The sequence below is a fragment of the Periophthalmus magnuspinnatus genome, chromosome 8 (assembly GCF_009829125.3).
Source record: "Periophthalmus magnuspinnatus isolate fPerMag1 chromosome 8, fPerMag1.2.pri, whole genome shotgun sequence".
Classification (NCBI taxonomy): Eukaryota; Metazoa; Chordata; class Actinopteri; order Gobiiformes; family Gobiidae; genus Periophthalmus; species Periophthalmus magnuspinnatus.
The window spans coordinates 12,322,224-12,344,695 of NC_047133.1; the positions used below are offsets into that span (position 1 = coordinate 12,322,224).

General features: G+C 45.2%; 1 protein-coding gene across 1 annotated transcript in view; it reads left to right on the top strand.

The window, feature by feature from the left end:
• The window catches only part of LOC117374768 (voltage-dependent T-type calcium channel subunit alpha-1I-like), a 240,336-nt gene that overhangs the window by 188,230 nt on the left and 29,634 nt on the right, over positions 1 to 22,472 (top strand). Inside the window, exons 25-29 of the mRNA XM_055223783.1 lie at positions 544 to 736; positions 1,656 to 1,807; positions 4,685 to 4,794; positions 13,875 to 14,008; positions 15,929 to 15,999. Coding sequence (XP_055079758.1) covers positions 544 to 736; positions 1,656 to 1,807; positions 4,685 to 4,794; positions 13,875 to 14,008; positions 15,929 to 15,999 — 660 coding nt within the window. The remainder of the gene's footprint in view (positions 1 to 543; positions 737 to 1,655; positions 1,808 to 4,684; positions 4,795 to 13,874; positions 14,009 to 15,928; positions 16,000 to 22,472) is intronic.

The window sequence follows — 22,472 nt, forward strand, 5'->3', positions numbered from 1 at the left end:
AAACAGCATTTTGGTAAACGCAGTGATAAAAACAATCATTTTGGATTCCTTGAGGAAAACAGGGAAAATTCAAAAAATATCTTAATTTAGTACAGGTAAAGGATTTTCAAAATAGGCCAAAAAAAATCATTGAAAAATATGAATGTTTGATGATTTTTTCAGTTAAAAAAAATGAAAAACACAATTTGTATGAAACAGTCCAGTGTACGCATTTTTTCAGCAGGGCACAAGGTAACCCTTTCACTTCACCACATGTCTCCATGGAGATGATATTGCTTTGCCTAGAATGCTCCACAGTATGGTATTATATATGTTATATATCTTGCATTTACTCAATTAGAGCATTTTTTTATTGTTCAAAACTACCCTGAAAAACATTTCAGGCAAAGCAAAAACATCTCCATGGAAACAAGCAAGTAGTGTTCCCTCCAGCAGAAAAGTTACATATTGTACCATGAATCGATATTCTGAATCCAAGTCATTTTGAATTCAAACTTAATATTATTATTATTATTATTATTTGTTATTTATTTTTTGTTCCAGCCCATCACCAACAATAATCCATGGATGCTGCTGTACTTCATCTCGTTCCTCCTCATCGTCAGCTTTTTTGTGCTGAACATGTTCGTGGGCGTGGTGGTGGAGAACTTCCACAAGTGCAGACAGCATCAGGAGGTGGAGGAGGCCAAGAGACGAGAGGAGAAGAGGCAGAAGCGCATGGAGAAGAAGAGGAGGAGTAAGAAAATGCTTTTTAAACTGATGATATAAGGCTGTCCTCAAAGAGCTGGAGGAAGTGCCTGGGAAGGGCTCGAGAATAGAATACATTCTGTAACAGTTTTGCTAGTCTATCAGGACTTATTTTGGGCTGTTGTTTTGGAGCTGGTTTAAACCTGTTTCCTGCTTTATGGCCAGTTTAGTCCAAACAGTGATCTGATTGGTCCTGTTCTAGATCTGATTTAGTCCAGGGTTTAAGGTAATTAAAAAACAGTCCCAGATGCCCTTCCACGCAACCATACCCTCACAACTGCCCGACACAATCATACAACTCAGACAGTCACATTCACAGGCTCACCCTCAAGTACACACACACAGACAGACACAGCCACTCGCAGCCAAAGGGACATCGACAAAGGGCCCAGGGGAGAGATGATGCTGAAACACCAACCCTCCAACAGGACGCAGGGCCCAGGGGAGAGATGAGGCCTTAACACCAACCCTCCACCAGGAGCCCACAGGACAGACCCCAGCAGCCGCAGCCAACCACTGCCCCTGGCACACAGGGCTTCTACAGAGGAAACACTGGAGATCCTAAAAGTGATAACACAACATGAGTTAAAAGCTAAGAACTAGCCTAAAATAATAAAGAAATCAGTATACTAAATACATGCAATTTAAATTCATAACACTTTAATAAACACAAAGGAAAATCTATTGCTTATTATGGTGAAATGCCTCTGTGAAGTGGCATTTATAATGTCAAGTGGATTTATTAAGGAGGGGTGGAATAATATTTTGTCTAAAATACATTTGGCTTTTGAAAACATTACTATACAAAGAGTAAAGTACAAGCCTTTAGTGACTTTTAAAATGGCTTTTTGAAAATTCCTATCAGTTTTTTTCAAAATGTATCTGTTTTTTCTGTTTCATCTCAACAGAAGCCCAAAGGTTGCCGTATTACTCGAGCTACGGCCGTGTGCGCCTCATGATCCACACCCTGTGCACAAACCACTACCTGGACCTCATCATCACCTTCATCATCTGCATCAACGTCATCACCATGTCCCTGGAGCACTACAACCAGCCCCATGTGAGCAACCGCACCCACATGCAACCTAACCCACAAACTGACCCTAGAGATGGTGTAAAAAAAAACAAAAAAAAAACATCAACCAGAGCACTATAACCAGTTGTACGTGAGCAAAACGCTTGGTTTGAAATTTACCAGGATAATTACATCACAGATAGAAACCCCTGCAGTATTAAGGTCCATAAATCCTAGCCAGACTTGCTTTAAATTAACACAAAAAGGCTAAATCAATACTTTTTAGCTTATCGTCTATTGGTCTTAAATCTCCACCAGAGGCTGGTATTTGGTTTGTGCTCACCAACTGCCTAAAAATATATGTATAAAGCTTGATTTGAATACTGTAGTCCAAAGAGGGTACTGCACAAAATCTGACTAATAACTTAAAACTATGCACTTTGGGGGAAATAATTTTTGGGCTGATATGTGCAAAATTTTCCAAACTTATACTTAAATATGTTTTGATGTTTAAACCTCTGGCCATCAAACGCCTCATTTATGAAAACATGATCAAAAATGTGTTATATTTTTGTTTTTGTTGTTTTGTGTATAATGTATGTAAAGTACAGAAGTCTCAAACTGATCTCTCTAAATTTAAGAATTCTTCCTCCTGCAGTGTCTCGCCTTAACCCATGATATTTATTTATTTGCAGCGTTGCCAGATTGAGAAAAGGGCACTGATTGCACTGTTCATTCATGCTTTCTAAATGTAGGTGCAAATTAATTGTAGTGTTTGTGTGAGGAAGACAAAAACAATTGTAGCAACCTAAAATGTGCATTTGCCCTTTAAAAGTGATCCAGTATCCAACGCGTTTGCTCCTTCGACATTTCATTCTCTCACTCATTAAAGGCGCTGGTATTTTCCGATAAGTACCACAATGCAGTGAGTAGGAGGCATTTGTAAACAATGCTCTGCAAAAAAGGAAGATTCAGGATTCTACTAATGAACGTTCTGTAAGATCCTTATTTAAATTAACTAAGAGTTGCTATAATCCAAGAGCCTTGCCTCGTTTTGGATGTAGTCAAGCAAGAGCTGACTTAGCCAAAGATGTTTGTGTTTTGGTAACAAAACTTTGGAATGATGTCTGTGCTTCAGTGAATGAAAACTGTCAAAAATATATATATATTAAAAAAATAAAACATGAATTAGTGAAATAAACATGACCAACATGAATAACAAAAAAAAAAAAAGAAAGAAAACTTGGCTAAGTTACATATTTGGGCTTTAAATGATTGTAAAAAAATGACATGAATTTGAGTAGTATTGACTGATTTAATGCAACTTTTTATTTTTTTTATTTTAATTCTAAAGTCAAAACTTGTATTTGTCCTCTATCTGCAGTTTAAGGCTCTGGCAACACAGATTCAGTTGTGATTGTAATAACTTTTTAAAACTGTAAAAGTGCAGGCTTTTAAAGTGGATCTAAACACTAAATCCACTTTTTTCACTACTAAACTGTGTACATGATGTTTTCACAGCATTATCTACTGAGCTTTTTGGTCAAAAACGCCTGCATCTAAGTTTGTGTTGCCTTCAGTGGCCTCTCCAGTGGTTGGTGACATCACGAAAAACTGACGTGTTCTGTGTCAAGTGTTTCTGATTGCAAATTCCTGGCTGCAGGGGCAAAGTTTGAAGTGTGGATACCTGTTAGACCAATCGCACTGCTCCTTATAGCTCTAGACGCCCAACCCTCCTCCGCCGGTACTTGCAATGTTGTTGTTGGCAGAGTTTAAGTGTTTTGGCCCACTTTAAATAATTAGAAAAAGAAAAAAAACAACTACACTACTATATATTCAGACTAGTCATAAAATGTGAAAAATCAATTAATCTGGACATAATTCCAAAGATGTTGAGATTAGAGCACACAGTGAGAGTTGTGAGTCATTCAAATTCACATGTATCCATTGTTTTGCAGTGAAGCCCTCGTAAACAAGATGCACTAGGCAGTAGGAGCTCGAGGAATGAGGAGAGATTAGAAGTGCATTATGGGAGTTCTTACTGTAATCTCTCTCATTTTGCCTTTGGCTCAGTTTGGTGTTTCTATGAAAACAATGAGAACACATCTGCTCCTGTGCTACCGCATACAAATGTATTCATGTCTCTCTCTCTTTCCCTCTTTCCTTCTCCTCATGTTTTTTCCTGTCTCTCTCTGTTTTACTTCCTTTGTCCTCTCTATTCCTCTCTCTTATCTCTTTCTGTCTCACTCCATTTCTCCCTATCTCCTCCCTCTCTCTCTCTCTCTCTGCCTAACTCTCCCTCACTCCCTTCTCACCTCTCTCTCTTCTCTCTCTTTCCCTCACTTCTTTCCCCCTTACTCTCTGTCTCTGTCTTACTCCCTTTGTCTTCTCTATTCCTCTCCCTTATCTTTTACGGTCTCACTCCATTTCTCTCTCTCTCTCTCTCTCACCCTCACTCCCTTTCTCCTCCCTCCCCTCCTCTCTCCCTCTCTCTTCTCTCTTTTCCCTCACTTCATTCCCCACTTTCTCGCTTCTCTGTCTCTGTCTTACTCCCTTCCCTCCTCTATTCCTCTCTCTTATCTGTCTCTCTCTTCTGTCTCCCTCTCTCTTTCTTCTGTCTCTCTCTCCCTCCCTTCACTCTCTCTTCTCTCTCTGTCACCCTCACTCCCTTTCTCCTCTCTCTCCCTTTCTCTATCATCTCTCTTTCTGCCTCACTTCCTTTCTCCCTCTTTCCACTCCCCACCACTCGCTTCAATCTTCTCTATCTCTCTCCTCCACACTCTCCCACTCTTCTTTTGCTCCCCTATTCTCTCTCTTCTCTAATACTCAAATTTATGTCTCTATTTCTGTTCATCTTTCTCTCTGTGTCTCTCCTCTCCATTCTCCCTCTCCTCCTTCTCTCACTCCTTCTCTCCTCCACAGTCTCTGGATCTAGCCCTGAAGTACTGTAACTACTTCTTCACCTCCATGTTTGTGCTGGAGGCGGTGCTCAAGCTCATCGCGTTTGGCTTTCGGCGCTTCTTCAAGGACAGGTACAGTGCTTCTCTCTGTGCCTCTATAGTTGAAATCAGAAGTTTACATACACTATATAAAAAGACACACAAACTTTTTTTTTTTCCTCACTGTCTGACATGAAATCAGACTAAACCTTTCCTGTTTTAGGTCAATTAGGATTACTAAAATTATTTCTATTTGCTAAATGCCTGAATAATGAAAGAAGGATTTTTTTTTAGACAATTTTTCATTACTTTCTTCTAAGTCAGAAGTTGACCTAAAACAGGAAAAGTAGATCTTAATACTAGAAATGTAGCACAGTGTTTCTCACACCGTGGTATATGGAGAAATCTATTAAAGCCTCTATACTCGGCGCCTGTCATGATGTCAGTTTCCCTGTCCTCCCGTGCTCTCTCCCCCTCCCCTACCTGTGTGTCTGGAGCTGGGTGGAGTGCCTGACTCCTCCCGTGCACACCTGGGGTGCATCAGCCTAATCACCACCACCTGCTGCTGAGTACAAGAAGGCTTGGCAGTCTACACTCGGTGCCAGACCGTCCGCGTGTAAAACGTGAATGTTTCTTGCTAAGCTTTGTTATATGGTACTTTCCGGCAAATGCTCATTTGGATTTATGCACCCTCCAGATTCCTGCCTCTACTCGCCCAGCTCCTGCCGCCACGTTCCAGTCCCGGTATCGCTTCCAGCTCGTCTTGTCTCCTGCTCGTCTCGTCTCCTGCTCGTCTCGTCTCCTGCTCGTCTCGTCTCCTGTCCGGTCCTGGTCTCTGGTTTGTCACCCGCTCCCCGCTCTGGTCTTCGTCTGATCCGCCTGCCCTGGTACCGCACCTGCTTCTATCCCCGTCCTGGTCCTGTCCTGCCCGCCTCTACCTGCACCGCACCCGCCTGACCCGTCTCCCGCTCCCCGGTTCCTGTACCTGCTCTTGTGACCTGTTTAAAGACTGCATTTTCACCGCTGTAAATAAACACTGTTAAAACTGCTCTGGTCTGCATCCTTTGGTCCTATCCGCACCGTTACGACAGAACGGTCTGGCCACTATGGACCAAGCAGGCTCAGATCCGGACCAGACGCGCCGCCTCACGCACTCTCACCCCGAGGCGGTGCTGGGTCAGCATGAACAATCCATTCGAACTCTATTGGAGCTAAATCAGACATTGTCCCAGCAGGTGGCACAGCTTAACCACCAGGTGGCCGCGCTCCTCGTCACCCCGCCTGCTGCAGCCGGAGCGCCGCCACGCCTCCCGGAGCCGAGAGGCACGGATCCGGAGCCGTATGCTGGACAACCTCACCTCTGTCGCGGATTCCTGTTCCAGTGCGAGTTCATGTTCCAGCAATGCCCTTCTCGTTTCAGCTCGGGGGCCACCAAGATCCGATATATATGTGGATTACTCCGGGGCAGAGCTCTCCAGTGGGCAGAGGCGCGCCTAATGAAGACGTCTGTGGATAGCCTGGATTTTAATGAATTTGTGTCCACGTTTAAGCTGGTGTTTGACCACCCGCACTACCAGGACAATGCTGCCTCCCGGTTATTGACTCTCAGCCAGGGCTCCAGGACGGTAGCGGATTATTCCATTGAATTCTGGACACATGCGGCGGAGCTGGACTGGACGGACAGCGCGCTGCGGGCTGTGTTTGTGCGGGGCCTGAACGAGACTCTGAAAGATGAATTGGTTTCCCGGGACGAACCCCCCGACCTGCGGACCCTCATCTCCCTCACTCACCGTATAGACAACCGCCTACGGGCTCGTCGCCGAGAGAGACGCCGGTCACCGGTCCCGCCGGAGCCACGCGCTGCCCCGCCCCCGCCGGATGAGCCCATGCAACTCGACAGGACCCTTGTGTCGGCCGAGGAGCGTCAACGGAGGCGTCGTCTGGCCGGGGCTTGCCTCTACTGCGGTGAGCGCGGACATTATGTGGTCACTTGCCCAGTTCGGCCAAAAGGGGGGGCCCACCAGTAGCACTGGGAGTACTGGTGGGCGAGCAACACATCCTGGACTCTTCTAATAGACTGCGGCTCAGCGCCACCCTGTGCGTTCGCACAGAGACCTTATGCGTTTCCGCCCTTATCGACTCCGGGGCTGAGAGGGACTTTATTGATGCCCAAGTCGCGGAGCAGCTCGGGGTCTACCTGGAGCCCCTCGAACGCCCCTTAAATGCCCAGGGGCTCAATGGACGTTTTCTGGGGCACATCACTCACATCACAGAACCTGTCACCGTGATTCTGTCCGGCAACCACCAAGAGAACCGTCAGTTTCATGTCCTGCCCTCCTCCGCTTCTCCTCTGGTCCTTGGTTACCCCTGGCTACGCGCCCACAACCCTGTTTTCGATTGGGCCAGGGGCGGAGTTTCGGGCTGGAGTCCCGATTGCCACGCCAAGTGCCTTCGGTCCGCCCTCCCTCCGGCCGGGAGGTCCGTTTCCTGTCGCTGATCCGTCCCCAGACACCCCCAATCTGTCCTCGGTGCCTGCTGAATATCACGACCTGGGGGAGGTTTTTAGCAAGAGCAAGGCCCTCTCTTTACCGCCCCACCGTCCATATGACTGCGCCATTGACCTCCTGCCGGGTGCCCCACTACCATCTAGCAGGCTATATAACCTGTCTAAACCTGAACGCGAGTCAATGGAGGACTATATCCGTGGGTCCCTGGCTGCCGGAATCATCCGCCCGTCCACTTCACCCGTGGGAGCGGGGTTCTTCTTTGTGGCTAAGAAGGACAAATCCCTGCGGCCTTGCATTGATTACCGGGGTCTGAACAATATAACTGTAAAGAATAAATACCCGCTTCCCTTACTGGACTCGGCATTTACGCCCCTCCACGGTGCGACCATCTTCTCAAAGTTGGATTTGCGGAATGCGTACCACCTGGTGCGCATCAGGGAGGGAGACGAATGGAAGACGGCCTTCAAGACACCCCTGGGACATTTCGAATACTTGGTTATGCCCTTCGGTCTCACCAACGCCCCTGCCGTATTCCAAGCCCTCATCAACGATGTGCTCCGTGATTTCCTTAACCGATTCGTCTTTGTTTACTTGGATGACATCTTGATTTTCTCGCGGTCCCCCCAGGAGCATCATCAGCACGTTCGCCAGGTTCTCCAGCGCCTCCTCGAGAATAAACTGTTCGTGAAAGCTGAGAAATGCGAGTTTCACGCAGAGGAGGTCAGCTTTTTGGGCTTCATTGTGGGGCGGGGCCAAGTAAGAGCTGACCCTGAAAAGATCCAGGCTGTCACTGAGTGGCCCGTTCCTACCAGCCGGAGACAGCTCCAGAGATTTATCGGCTTTGCCAATTTTTATAGACGTTTCATCCGGGATTTTAGTAGGGTTATCTCGCCCTTAACTAAACTCACCTCTCCTGCTTTGCAGTTTGCCTGGTCTCCTGAGGCGCAGACAGCCTTCGAGAAGCTTAAGAGACTATTTACCTCCGCTCCCATCCTGCACCAGCCCGACCCTTCACGGCAATTCATCGTGGAGGTCGACGCCTCCGACTCGGGAGTGGGGGCCGTGCTTTCGCAGAGGTTCGACCCCCACAACCGCCTCTGTCCCTGCGCCTTCTTTTCCCGGCGATTGTCCTCGGCCGAGGTCAATTATGACGTGGGGGATCGGGAGCTCCTTGCCGTAAAGCTGGCCTTGGAGGAGTGGCGCCACTGGCTCGAAGGGGCGGAGCAACCATTCATCGTCTGGACCGACCATAAAAACTTGGAGTACATCCAGTCCGCCAGGCGCCTCAATCCCCGTCAAGCTCGTTGGTCCCTCTTCTTCAGCCGCTTCAACTTTCTCCTCACCTACCGCCCCGGATCTCGGAACGTCAAACCCGATGCCCTCTCCCGCCAGTTCGCCCTGGAGGATAGCCCGGTCACCGCAGAAACAATTATTCCCTCCTCGTGTGTGGTGGCCGCGGTCCATTGGGATATCGAGGACACCGTCCGAGAGGCCCAGACCAACGACCCCGACCCAGGTAACGGCCCTCCAGGTAAACTGTTTGTTCCCGATTCTGTCCGGTCTCAGGTGCTCCAGTGGGTCCATGCCTCCCGTTTCGCCTGCCATCCTGGTGCCGGTCGCTCTCTCTCCCTCCTCAGGAGACGCTTCTGGTGGCCCACGATGGACACAGACACCCGGGCTTATGTCGCCGCCTGCCAGGTATGTGCTCGGGCCAAGGCCTCCCACTCACCCCCTTCTGGTCTCTTGCATCCTCTCCCAGTTCCTCGTCGCCCTTGGTCCCACATCGCCTTGGACTTCGTGACGGGCCTTCCCCCTTCCCAGGGGAACACGGTGGTTCTCACCATTGTGGACCGCTTCTCCAAGGCCGCCCATTTCGTTGCCCTGCCTAAGCTCCCCACAGCCAAAGAAACTGCCGACCAGCTGACCAGTCATGTCTTCCGACTCCACGGCATCCCGGTGGACATCGTGTCCGACAGAGGGACCCAATTCACCTCTCAGGTATGGCGGTCTTTCTGCGACGGTTTGGGGGCCACGGTTAGCCTCACGTCCGGGTTCCATCCACAATCTAATGGGCAGACGGAGCGGGCCAACCAAGACCTGGAGTCGGCCCTACGGTGCACAGCCTCCGCCAACCCCGCGACCTGGAGTACTCACCTGCCCTGGATAGAGTATGCTCACAACTCCCTCGTGAGTTCCGCCACTGGTATGTCCCCCTTCGAGGCATCGCTGGGATATCAACCCCCTCTCTTTCCCACGGAGGAGAGGGACCTCGCCGTCCCGTCTGTTCAGCGCCATCTCCAGCGCTGTCGCCGGATCTGGAAGAAGGCCAGGGCGGCCCTTCTTCGGGCTGGAGCGCGCACTAAGGCGACGGCCGATCGCCACCGTGTCCCGGCGCCCGTATACCAACCTGGCCAGATGGTTTGGCTCTCCGCCAAGACGGTCCCGCTGAAGACGGACTCCCGTAAGCTGTCCCCCCGATTCCTGGGACCGTTTAAGATCATGAGGATCATAAATCCATCGGCGGTGCGCCTCCAGTTACCCCCGTCCCTCCGGATTCATCCGACCTTTCACGTCTCCCAGGTTAAACCAGTCCGGACCAGCGACCTGTGCCCTCCGGCCGATCCCCCACCGCCCGCCCGAGTCATTGACGGCCACCCGGCGTTCACCGTCCGCCGCCTGATTGACGTTCGTCGCCGTGGTAGGGGCCTCCAGTACCTCGTCGATTGGGAGGGTTACGGTCCGGAGGAGCGATCCTGGGTGCCCAGGGCACGCATTCTGGACCCCGACATGGTGAGAGACTTCCACCGCGCTCATCCTGACAAGCCTGGGGGTCCACCAGGAGGTGGACCTTAGGGGGGGGGTACTGTCATGATGTCAGTTTCCCTGTCCTCCCGTGCTCTCTCCCCCTCCCCTACCTGTGTGTCTGGAGCTGGGTGGAGTGCCTGACTCCTCCCGTGCACACCTGGGGTGCATCAGCCTAATCACCACCACCTGCTGCTGAGTACAAGAAGGCTTGGCAGTCTACACTCGGTGCCAGACCGTCCGCGTGTAAAACGTGAATGTTTCTTGCTAAGCTTTGTTATATGGTACTTTCCGGCAAATGCTCATTTGGATTTATGCACCCTCCAGATTCCTGCCTCTACTCGCCCAGCTCCTGCCGCCACGTTCCAGTCCCGGTATCGCTTCCAGCTCGTCTTGTCTCCTGCTCGTCTCGTCTCCTGCTCGTCTCGTCTCCTGCTCGTCTCGTCTCCTGTCCGGTCCTGGTCTCTGGTTTGTCACCCGCTCCCCGCTCTGGTCTTCGTCTGATCCGCCTGCCCTGGTACCGCACCTGCTTCTATCCCCGTCCTGGTCCTGTCCTGCCCGCCTCTACCTGCACCGCACCCGCCTGACCCGTCTCCCGCTCCCCGGTTCCTGTACCTGCTCTTGTGACCTGTTTAAAGACTGCATTTTCACCGCTGTAAATAAACACTGTTAAAACTGCTCTGGTCTGCATCCTTTGGTCCTATCCGCACCGTTACGACAGCGCCATTGCCTCCTCCAACCACGAGCGACATTCACGCACACAGCACATTTACACAAGGCAATGTCGCTGAAGTGTCTTGCCTAAGGACTCAATGCCAGAACTTTGTCTGTGCGGGAATCGGTCCTCTGACCTTCGGGTTGAGCTTTAACCACTAAACCACTGAATGTGTCTTGCACCAGTAACGATATATTGCACAAGCAGCTCTTGTCTGATAATCAGGAAGTGCACAGTTGGTATGCTAGATGTGAAGTGACGGCAAAACTCCATTCTGGTCTCTGAAAGTTGTGGAAAGCGCTTTTAAACTCAATTTATGAATAACTTATTTTGATGCTCACAATGTACATGGTAACTACTTCTGTTTTTCATGTTTTTCAAACTGTAAAAATCAGGTACAGCACTGTTAATATTTCTGTCCTCTTTTGGGGTTAATTAACTATTTAGAATGTCTTTATGTATGATTTTCTATCTATGACCTGATTTAGCCCTAATTTAGGCTTGATCAAGTCCGTGTTTGCTCAGTGTAACTTCTGATGATCCAAGGTCCGCCATGTTATAACGTCCACTCATCAAAAACATGATTAAAAAGGCTTCATATGTCGACTGTGTGTGTTTGAGTAATCTAGCGATCTCAGCTGGACACTGATGTGAGTAGTAGTAGTTCAGTAGTTTCATTAACAGGATGCTAATGATGATTGTAATGTGATGGCGCTCTGAAGAGGGAGTGACTTAGTATGGAGAGCAAAGAGAGGGGAGACTGACGAAACAAACACATTTTCATACATTGATTTCGATGAATATAGCATTTTCAAAACAATAAACTAAACATGGTGATCTAAATATGTTATGTGTTAGCAGTTAATACTCCATCAAAGTGCAATACATCCTTTTTAAGAAATATCTTAAAAGTAAACATTATTACTATGAGGGTCGCCTCTCCACAGATCTGACCCGTAACTTGGCCTGGTGGCGTCCCCTGTTCATTTTCATGGAGATGGATGATTTTAATGTCACACTGTGGAATACTCGAGGCAAATCAATAACATCGCCATGGAGACAAATGGGTGGCAGACGTTCTATCAGGCTAAAAAGTGCACAATAAAACTTTTCTTTTTGTTTAGTTTTTTTTTTTCATTCTCTGCACTTAGAAGAATGTCATGATAGAAATGATGATTTTTTACTTTTTTAGTTTTTTTCCGATTTCAGGGCCTCACACACACAATCTATTTAAAATAACAAGCCGTCATTTTGTCCCACATGTGCGAGCTGTACAAATCCCTCTTTTGATCATCGAGCAGAAGAGGCTTTGATGGTGAAGGATCAGGGAACGGGTCCGATCCTTCAGGCATGTTCTCTCTGTGTACTCAACCACACTTTGATGAACAGGCACATTTGACTGCATCTCATTCTTTATTAAAGAAGCAGTGTGGAATTTTCAGGTTGTTTGTCCATGTATTTGAGCAAAATGTGTCTTGTGCCAGATATATTGTAAAAGCAGTTCTCATGGTCAAAATGAGACTTCAGTGTACTGTCTGTATCTAATTATATTGTGCTTTATCGTCTGGGTTGTTAGCGTGTTAGTTGTTGTTAGCATTAGCACAAAAAAAGCTCATTGTGGTGAGTAACTATGATGCGGAGAATGCATAAAGTAAGTGAGGAATAACTTTGGACCTCTATAAATGCTATGTTTCTGTCTCCAGTGAGGTGTTTTTGTTTTGCCTGGAATGTTCCACAGTATGGTATTAAACATATTTTAAACATATCTCCGTGGAGACAAGGAGGTGACAAATATCTATTCAGGGCATCCTAATGATTCACCACAATGAGTTTAATTAGTTTTAAGCGCTTTTCAAAACTTTCAGAAACCAGAGTGGATTTTTTTTGTTGTCATGGTAAAGCTAACTAACACCAACTAGCATGCTAACTGCACACTCCCTGATTATTGGAGAATAAAACCCACGCAGCAGACATATTGTATAATCAGCTCTTTAGGCCAAAATACTGTATATCTGTGCTGAGGCAAGACAATATTTGCTCAAATACATGGAAAAAAATGTGGGCGTTTGTCTGTTTTCTACGTACAAACAGGTATTGCATTTTAATAGCTGAGAATGCCGGCCAAATCGTGAAAGAACGACAAATGAGGTATATTGATTTTAAAATGACTATGAAGACATTCTCATTTGTAGGTGTCGGCCTCTGCTCTTGTTTTGTATTGTGTCAGCACCACGAGAGTTGTCAGGTGTAAAGTACATCTAGTGATTTATGGACTGGCCCAACCTGTAGGCCACAAGGAGGTCAATAAAAATCCCCCAAATAAAACCAAACGGCATCAGTCATCTTAACGTTGTATTTTGTAAGCACGTAACATATCAAAATGGCGGACAGAGGTGGTGTAGTAGTTGGCGCTCTTTACTTTGTTTAACATATTGAGTGGGCATTTGCGTGTTCTTCCTGTTTCCTGGTGGGTTTTCTACAGGTTTGGTCTGGTTTTGCTTTTTAGTTTGTAATACGCATGGACAAGAGGGTGATGGGGTTGGGTGAAGCTAGCTCAAGATCTGGAGATGGGTCCTTCAAACATTTGTTACGCAGTATATAAGAAGATCCTTTACTGCCAATAGTAATGAGTCTAAAGCAGGTTAAATACGGCTAAGAACAATAGCTGAACACAGGGGTGGTCTAAGGACAGGATTTAGGACAGACCATTATCAGCACTCGGGAATGAGACGGCCAATTGCAGGATGACTGAAACGAAGTAAATAAAATGAATGAAACAATACTGACATTATGATATCTATAAACATACTAAGAATATTCCACACTACTGCATTACTGAACTGAACTGAATTATAAAATGCATAAAACTAAACTAATTAAACTAAAACCCAAGCTTTTTTATTTTATTTTATTATGGGTGTTTTTATTGGACTGAAATAAAGTGTATGGAGTTTAAAAACCCAGTGCACTTCCTGTATTACCACTTGATGACATCAGAGGGTGTGTTTTCCATAAAAAAGCCTAAATATGCAGGATCAGGAAACGGCGCAATACATGTCCTTTACCTGATTCATTTCCAAGTCTTCATCACATTTCTTCACCACGCTAATACTCTGCCCTTACCCCTCCCTCTGTGTCTCCGTGCCCAGGTGGAACCAGCTTGACCTGGCCATCGTTCTGCTGTCGGTCATGGGCATCACGCTGGAGGAGATCGAGATTAGCGCCGCTCTGCCCATCAACCCCACCATCATCCGCATCATGAGAGTGCTGAGGATCGCCCGAGGTACAGTACACTAATACGCCCAGGTGTTTGACAGGACAACCAGGGGGGACAGGATCGGCAGTGTAGAGTACTGCTTAATCAGCTAAGTTAGTAAAAAAATAAAAAAATAAGAGTCAGCGTTAAAGGTGCAATAAATTCTGATCCACTTGCTTGTCGCAGTGGATATTTATTTATTTATATATTCATTTATAACAAGGACAGAGCATATTGACCAACAGTACCCATCCCAGTTTCTATCTGTAGTCCTTAGCCAACTGTACAGAAGGCACCCTGGAGAGAGGGATCACAATAAGATAAAATAATCAAACATTTCATAGATTAAGATGTAGGTAAATTTGCACACCAGCAGCAAAGCAGGTAGTCCAGACAGAGGTGCAAATGTTAAAAGTTCAGATAGTGCAGCGAAACACGGGCAGCAGCAAAAGCAAAGTATGAACATAAGCAACAGCAAAACATCCAGGTATGAAACATTATATTAACAGACATAGGACAAAACAGATTATTTACAGACACGTATTTAAACCCTGACCGTAACCCTAAGCATTTAAAAAAAAAAAAAGAGCAGAACAAAGAAGCACATGCACAGTTAATCACAAGATGGCAGCGACAGGGATTTAGTGTTGGCAGTGTTGATTTCCCAATAACCAGTTTTGTAGGAGGTGTGGAATAAATGATGAGGGGATATCCCTGATGGTAACTGGGATGGTGTTCCATTCCTCAGAAGCTCTGAGGGTGAAGGCTGACTGCATCATTGCTCTCAGAAAGACACCCATTATCCAGTCTCCTGTAGATGATCCTCTAGTGACCTGACTCATGTTGGACCTTACAAAGTCACTGAGAGGAGGAGGGGCCAGGCTATGTAAGGTTTTTATCGATCAGACAAGCATTATTGAACTGAATTAGATTATCCCAACTAAAAAGGATGTATTTATTGATTTTCCTGGAACTCTATCGTCAGACCCAAACCAAAACAATCAGGTTAATCAGGGTATGCTGATAGGATTAGATATCCAATTTGGTGTTTGAACTTTCATGCAAAATATACAGTGACAGTTAACACTTTAGGATAGTTCACTGGACTTAGTCAATGACAGATGCTCCTTACTATAAATGAGCAGGGTGTGTTAGTTTCAGTGTTGGCTCTTCCCTTCAGACAGGCATAAGGCACTGACTTACCAGTATCCTGTCAGAACTAAGGTTTAAGATCCTATATTACACTAAATTGACTCTTCTGAATTTTAAGCCATGCTATAATGTTGTTACCTTCCCAAAAACGTACCTGAAGTTGTATTTTGTTTCATTCACATGTTTGAATAATCCTGCATTATTGTTCTGTCTACATCTCCAAAGCTAAAAATGCTCTGTTCCAACTTGTGATGTCATCTAGTGGTAGTTTTCAAGTTAACAGCTACCCTTCGTCTCTAGTTCAGTAGAGATAGGCAAATCCATCTGTACATACAGTCTATGATAAAGCTACTGTTACCATTCTTGGATATTTATACAAACTGTCCTCACTGTCTCCATGTCTTCATATCTGCTTTTGGTAACTCTTAGTCTGCTTTTGCTCTTGTAGCTGATCGTTTTGGGAAAAAAGATGTAATTGTGATTCTTTTTTTCAGAATTCACATTTTAAAGAAAACATTTCCAGTTTTGTAGAGGTATACAGACATTAGATATTTTGCTATTTGTGGAGGAAATGATGCTACTTCATAAATAGCAGCGTTTGTAATTTGCTAATCGTGTCTATTGAAATCACGTTTGTAATTAACCTTGAAGTTCCTAAGCTCTTGTCTATTAAAATTAATGGTTTGGGTTCTTTTTTTTTTCTGACCCTTCCATTAGTGGGAGTATGTCTGCCTAAACTAAAATGTGTCTGTCTTGTATCATCTTCTACCCGCACGCACGCACACACTCGCCCAGTGCTGAAGCTGCTCAAGATGGCCACCGGGATGAGAGCCCTCCTGGATACAGTCGTCCAAGCCCTGCCTCAGGTACAGCACATGCACCAATCACATCACTGCGTTCTATAGGTTGATTCTCAAATTTGTTGATATCACAATTTCAGATGGAGGACAGGGGCCTATGTAACTGTATGGGAGGGAAATTGCTTTAGAAAGAAATATGCAGACAGAAAATTCACAAATGTTGAACCTAATAATTATTTTTTAGCGATTAGCACCACAAACAGTCTTTTCAACTGACAATGATCACGTCATTTCAGATTGACTAATGGAACCACTTTCCGAGCCTTTTGCAAAAAATATATATTTATATGTTCACGCCATGAGGATAGGTCCAGTAATTATAGAGATGTTAACCATAAACCAGGTCAACAAATCTGCACTCTGACAGTTAAACAGCAAATTTCACCATAGAATTCTGACCTGTCTCCTGCTCAGTTTAAACTATAGGGACACATGCACATATCCATCAAAATGTGGACTAAACTAAGACTAAACCAGGACTAAATCAGAACCAGAACCACTGGACCAAGTGACTGTATTGGTCTAACACTATGTATTAATGTGGTGAGTGAGTGATTGGAGGTTGGTTGTTGGAGAGACTGTTGGCTCAGATTGCCCCTTTATAGCTTCTCAAACTCATAATAACATTGCCATTCGAAACTGCATATTTAGAAAATGTTGATTTATTTATTGGAAATGGAGCTTCTGACTTTGACCGTCTGCAATGTCATTTTGGAGTTTTTCAGCTTTTTTTCCCCCTATTTTTTTAAAGTGGACCTATCATGTAAAAAATGACTTTTTAAAGCTTTTGATCATGTTATGGTTATTTCTCTTTTCATTTACCCTTAAGTTGTATGTAGTTGCATGTTGTGATTCATGCATGTTTAAGTAATCTTTATTCTCCCGTTTTCAAGATGCCATTTTCACCACCACCGGTACATGCCCCCTGCTCTGTACTTACTTTGTTTTCTAATTTTATTTTCTTAATCAATGGTAGGAGTAGGATTCGGCAGTATTGCGTAGTCATGTTGGTATCAATAAAAAAAAAAAAATCCAATAGTCGCTAGTGTGATCTGCAGGTGTTCTGCTGTGTGACTCTTTGTTGTAATGACTGCAGTTTTCTGACATGGATGTGAGCAGACGTGTTTCTTTAATGAAGTTGTTTTAGATCAATATTGCAATTTAAAACGTTCTCTTTATAACATAATGATCCAGGTGTCATTGATTATAACTATGCAGCAGACACACGCACAATGGGTCTTCTTTAAAGGATTATTCATCAATTTAGTTTTTGTTTTTTTTCTGTTGAGTGGACTAAATATAATAGCAGGTGAAAATCTATAAAATCGATAGAAACACAAGCTCTGGTTCCACTCTGAGCGGCGGACATCAGTACATAGTAGAAAGTGCCTGTGGGTACTGCTTCTAGATGACTCATTTATCGCACAAACTCCAGCACAAAGCCACATCCCTCCATGTGCTCGCAGCATGGAGCGGTTTGTTTCTGTTTCAGCACCATGGAGAGCGCACAGACCAGCTCACAGGGGGAGCAAAGCACTCACCCAGAGACATACGGAGAGAGATATTTAGACAAACAGAGAGGGAGGGGGAAGAGACAGAGAGAGAAGGAGGGAGACAGACAGAAAGAGAGTGAGCTAGAATGAGAGCGATAAAGACACAGATAGAGAGGAACAGAGGCAGAGAGAGGGAGAGAGAAAGCAAGAGAGTGGGGTGGAATGAGAGGGAGCTAGAGACAATGGGAGAGAGACAGAGGAAGAGTGAGACAAAGAGAGAAAGAGGGAGAGAGACAGACAGAGAGATAAACAGACAGACAGAAAAACAGAGAGGTAGAATGAGCGAGAGAAACACACACACACAGAGAGGAATAGAGAGTGATAAGAGACGAAACAAAAGGGCTTGAATGAGAGAGAGAGAGGAAGAGGGAGAGTGAGAAAAGGGGAGAGATAAAGAGTGACAGACAGAGAGAGAAACAGAGACATACAGATACAAAGAGAAAGAGTGAGATAGAAACGCAGACAGAGCAAGTGAGAAAGAGGGTGGGACAGCGAGAGAAGTAGAAAAAGAAACAGACAACTCCAGCACAAAGCCTTCCTCCCTGAGCTAGCAGCATGGAGCAGATTGTTTCTGTTTCAGCACCATGGAGAGCGCACAGTCCAGCTCACAGGGGGACCGAAGCACTCACCGAGAGACAGAATGAGAGAGAGAGGGGGATACATAGAGAGACAGGCAGCAAGACAAAGAGAGATCGAGGCAAAGGAAGGAGAGAAAGAGAAAGAGGGAACAACAACAAGAGAGACAGAGAAACAATTTTAGCCAGTGTACTTTCTCACGAGAGCAGTTGTCTCTTAAACTCACGAGAGCAGTTGTCTCTTAGGGAGAGAAAGAGAATGCTCGAGGAGAACCACAGTGAAGGAGTAACCACTAGGTGTCATCCAGCTAGGTATTGGGTCATCCAGCCAGGTGAGGGAAAACGAGTAGCCAGGTCCACAGAACAGCATCAGGGCAAAGAAGGGGCATCTAGGGTCCAGATATTACCGGGCAGTCAGTGACCAGGCATCTAAAACAGTTGCAGTGTGACAGGGAACAACTTGTGAATAGCAATGAGCAGCCTACAGGTGAACTGAATAGTGAATGTTGGTGACAAGGAAAGTAGGAGGAAACAGAGGAAAGTTGCTTCTAAGCTAAAACTGTGGGTTTTATTTCTGCTCAAAATGTCCTGGCCATAAGCTCATTCAAAGAGGAACGTCTTAAGTCTGGTCTTAAATGTAGAGACTGTGGGGGCCTCATGGGCAGGGGGCCGATTCCTTAACACAGGAGCTTGGTAGCTCAACACTCTCCTTCCTACTTTTAGACACTTTAGGAACCACCAGTAGTCCAGCAGGGAGACAAATCCAGCACAAAGCCTTCTTCCATCCCTGTCCTTGCAGCAGAGAGTGGATTTTTTTTCAGTTTCAGCACCATGGAGAGTGCACTGACCAGCTCACAGAGGGTCCAAACGACAGAGGGAGAGAGACAGATAAAAAGAGACAGAAAAAGAGAGAGCCAACTCCAGCAACTCAAGCCTTATCCCTCCGTTTGTTTTCAACATGGAGCGACTTGTTTCTGTTTCAGCACCATGGAGAGCGCACAGGCCAGTTCATAGGGGGACCAAAACCCACAGGGAGAAAGAGAAAATATATGCACTTTAATGAGTCCATAATGAGGAATCTTTTTTTTTTTTTTTTTTTTTTTACTTCTTTTGTTATGGGCATTGCATTTCATAGCTCATTACCTACTAGTGTCTTGTACGAACAGCATAGCTTGGGTGAATAATATATTGTATTTTCTTTTTTTTTTAGTGGACTTTAGGGGCTTGGTATGTTTATAAGTACTTTCTACATCTACTTGAATAATATTAATTCCCAGTAACAAAGCTGGCAGCACGGAGTGGCTTGTTTCTGTTTCAGCACCACGGAGAGCGCACAAACCACAGGGGTAGAAAGAGAGAGGCAGACAAACAGAGAGAGAGAGAGAACGAAAGAGAGCAACAGAGTGAAAGAGATAGACCGAGATTGTGAGACAGAAAGAGAGAGACAGACAGACAGACAGACAGAGACGGAAAGAAAGAGAGAAAGAGAGACAGAAAACTCCCTTTGCTCTCAACATGGAGCAGCTCGTTTCTGTTTCAGCACCATGGAGAGCGCACATGCCAGCACACAGGGGGAGAAAGAAAGAGAGACAGACAGGGAGAGAGAGAGAGACAGAGAGGTAGTGTATATACCAACTTTTCCCCACAATCTGCCACTTTGTTTAGTGCGATAGTACCTGTGGGAAATATTTATCATAGTTTTAAATAAACTAAGTTGTAATTAGAGAAATATATGCACTTTAATGAGTCCATAATGTAGAATCTTATTTTTTATTTCTTTTTCATGGGTGTTGCATTTCATAGCTCATTATTTAATATCTTGTACGAACAACATATCTTTTGTAAATTATATATATATATATATATATATATATATATATATTAGTAAAATTTAGGGGCTTGGTATGTTTATAAGTACTTTTTACATCTACTTGAATAATATTAATTCCCAGTAACAAAGCTGCCAGCATGGAGTGGCTTGTTTCTGTTTCAGGACCATGGAGAGCGTATGGACCAGCTCACAAGGGGAGCAAAACACTCACGCAGAGACAGAATGAGAGAGAAAAAGAGAGACAGAGACAGAGAGAAAGAGCCAGGAAGACATAGAGGAAGAGACAGGCAGACAGACAGACAGAGAGGCAGAGCGAGATAGAGACAAAGAGAGAAAAGCAGATACAGAAAGAAAGAGAGAGAGAAAGTGAGAGGGAGAGAGACAGATGTATCCCTCCTTGAGCTCGCAACATGGAGCGGCTTGTTTCAGTTTCATCACCATGGACCAGCTCACGGGGGACAAACACACGCACCCAGAGAGAGAGAGAGAGAGAGACATAGAGAGAGAATGGGGTAGGATGAAAGGCAGAAAGACAGACAGAGAGAGAAAGAAACATATTTAGTGGACTTTAGAAGCTTAATATGTTTATAAGTACTTTTTACATCAACTTGAATAAAATTAATTTCCAGTTACAAAGCTTGCAGCAGCGCGTTTCTGTTTCAGAACCATGGAGAGTGCACAGACCAGCTCACAGGGGGAGCAAACCACAGGGGGAGAAAGAGAGACAAACAGAGAGAGAGAGAGAGAAACATGTTTTATTGGATTTGCTGGCTCGTTATGTTTATGAGCACTTTTTAGACCAACTTGAATAAGATAAATTTCCAGTAACAAAGACAAAAACAAACTACAGTTTTGGTCTCAGTATTCTATACCCATATAAGGATGGGACAGAGGTTAGGAAGAGACAACACATCCCTTGTTTTTTCTTTTCTTTTTGTCTATTGATCCTCCTCTCATTACCCCCAAGGTCTCTCTCCATCCCAATGGCGCAAAGGGAGGTAATTAAAACTATAGTTAATGAATGCTTTCCTCTACACATACTGGTCTATTGACACTAGCATAAGAAGAGAGAAAGAAGGGAGAGAGGGAGAGACAGGGAGAGAGAAGGGCAAGAGAGAGAGTGATACAGAGACAGACAGACAGAGAAAGAGAGAGAAAGAAAGATAGAGAGGGAAAGACGGAAAGAGACAAACAGAAACACGGAGAGAAAGAGCGAGAGCATGCACGTGGCAGGAGGAGTAACCTGGGGTGATGGGACCGGAGCAGAAATGAAATGCCAAACTGCCATCTCTTCACCCACAGGCGCAGCACCGTTAGGACAATATTGACATTAGAAAAGGAGCTGTGGGGTATAAGGGAAAATGGAGGAGCAGAGAACAGTCTCGCTAAGAGTATGAGAAATATCAATACTATTTTTGCCATGCTGGGACAATGTTGTTATACCATGATGATAGAAATGATAAAAAATACAATATGTGTGCCACCCGGGGCTAAGGGACCTGAAGTGGTACGTATAAGGGAGGACTAAATTTGACTGTGTGGGCAATGGGAAAGGCTTAAAATAAATTCAATTGAAACTATTTGAATACCGGATGCCCTTCCATTTTAAAGCTAGTTCTGGGTTGAATGACTCTAATGACCTCTATAACACCTAAGGCTTCACACACTGCGATCAGGACTCAGTCTGAGCTCATATTCAGTGTCACTTTTATGTCTCCTGTGTCCATAGATAAAACGCTTTGATCACGGTGCATAGAAATGTTCCTATCACCACAAATATGAGGTCTGTCTTCATGAAATAAAAAGTGGTTAAAAGCGTGTGTGTAGTAGAACGTCACTCTGGGTTTCAAATACCTCTAAGCTTCATGATCTTTACCTTTTTAGTCTTGGTTTGGCCAGGTTCTTTAAGCAGCAGCTGTACGGGCAGTTACCCATCTCCTTGTGTCACCCCTTGGGCAAAGCTCTCAGTAAGTGCCCATCTCGCCCATCCCCAAAAACCACCACTGTTTTGACTAAATTACACCAGTAGGACCCTCGATACACATTTGATGCTGCTATAAATCTGCACATTAAGGTTAAACGATTCATGCATAGCTTCTTCATGCATTACATAAATTAGTCTTGGGGAGAAAAAGCAGCCGGACAAAGCCATCTCTGCCTTGCTCCCTTCCCCTCTCATTCCCGCTTGATTCAAAATGGCCGCCACATGCTGCTTCTCTGCACTTTTAGCTCTATTAGCACTGTTTAGCCCTGTGAACCATGCTGGCTCTCCATTTGGTCCAGTTGTTTAATGGCTTGTGTGGGAATGGTTTGGGCAGTCTCTGGAGGGGCCGAGCAGCTGTGGTCATCTGCAGACTCACTAAATACAACATTATGATGAAGACTGCTCTGCTTTGGGGAGTCATTAATGCACACAGAGGTGGAAAGTATCTAAATACAACTACTGAAGTTACTGTAATTGTAATTGCTTGTCATTAGGGTTGTCAAAACTGTTTTCCAGGACCTTTCCTGAATAACTTT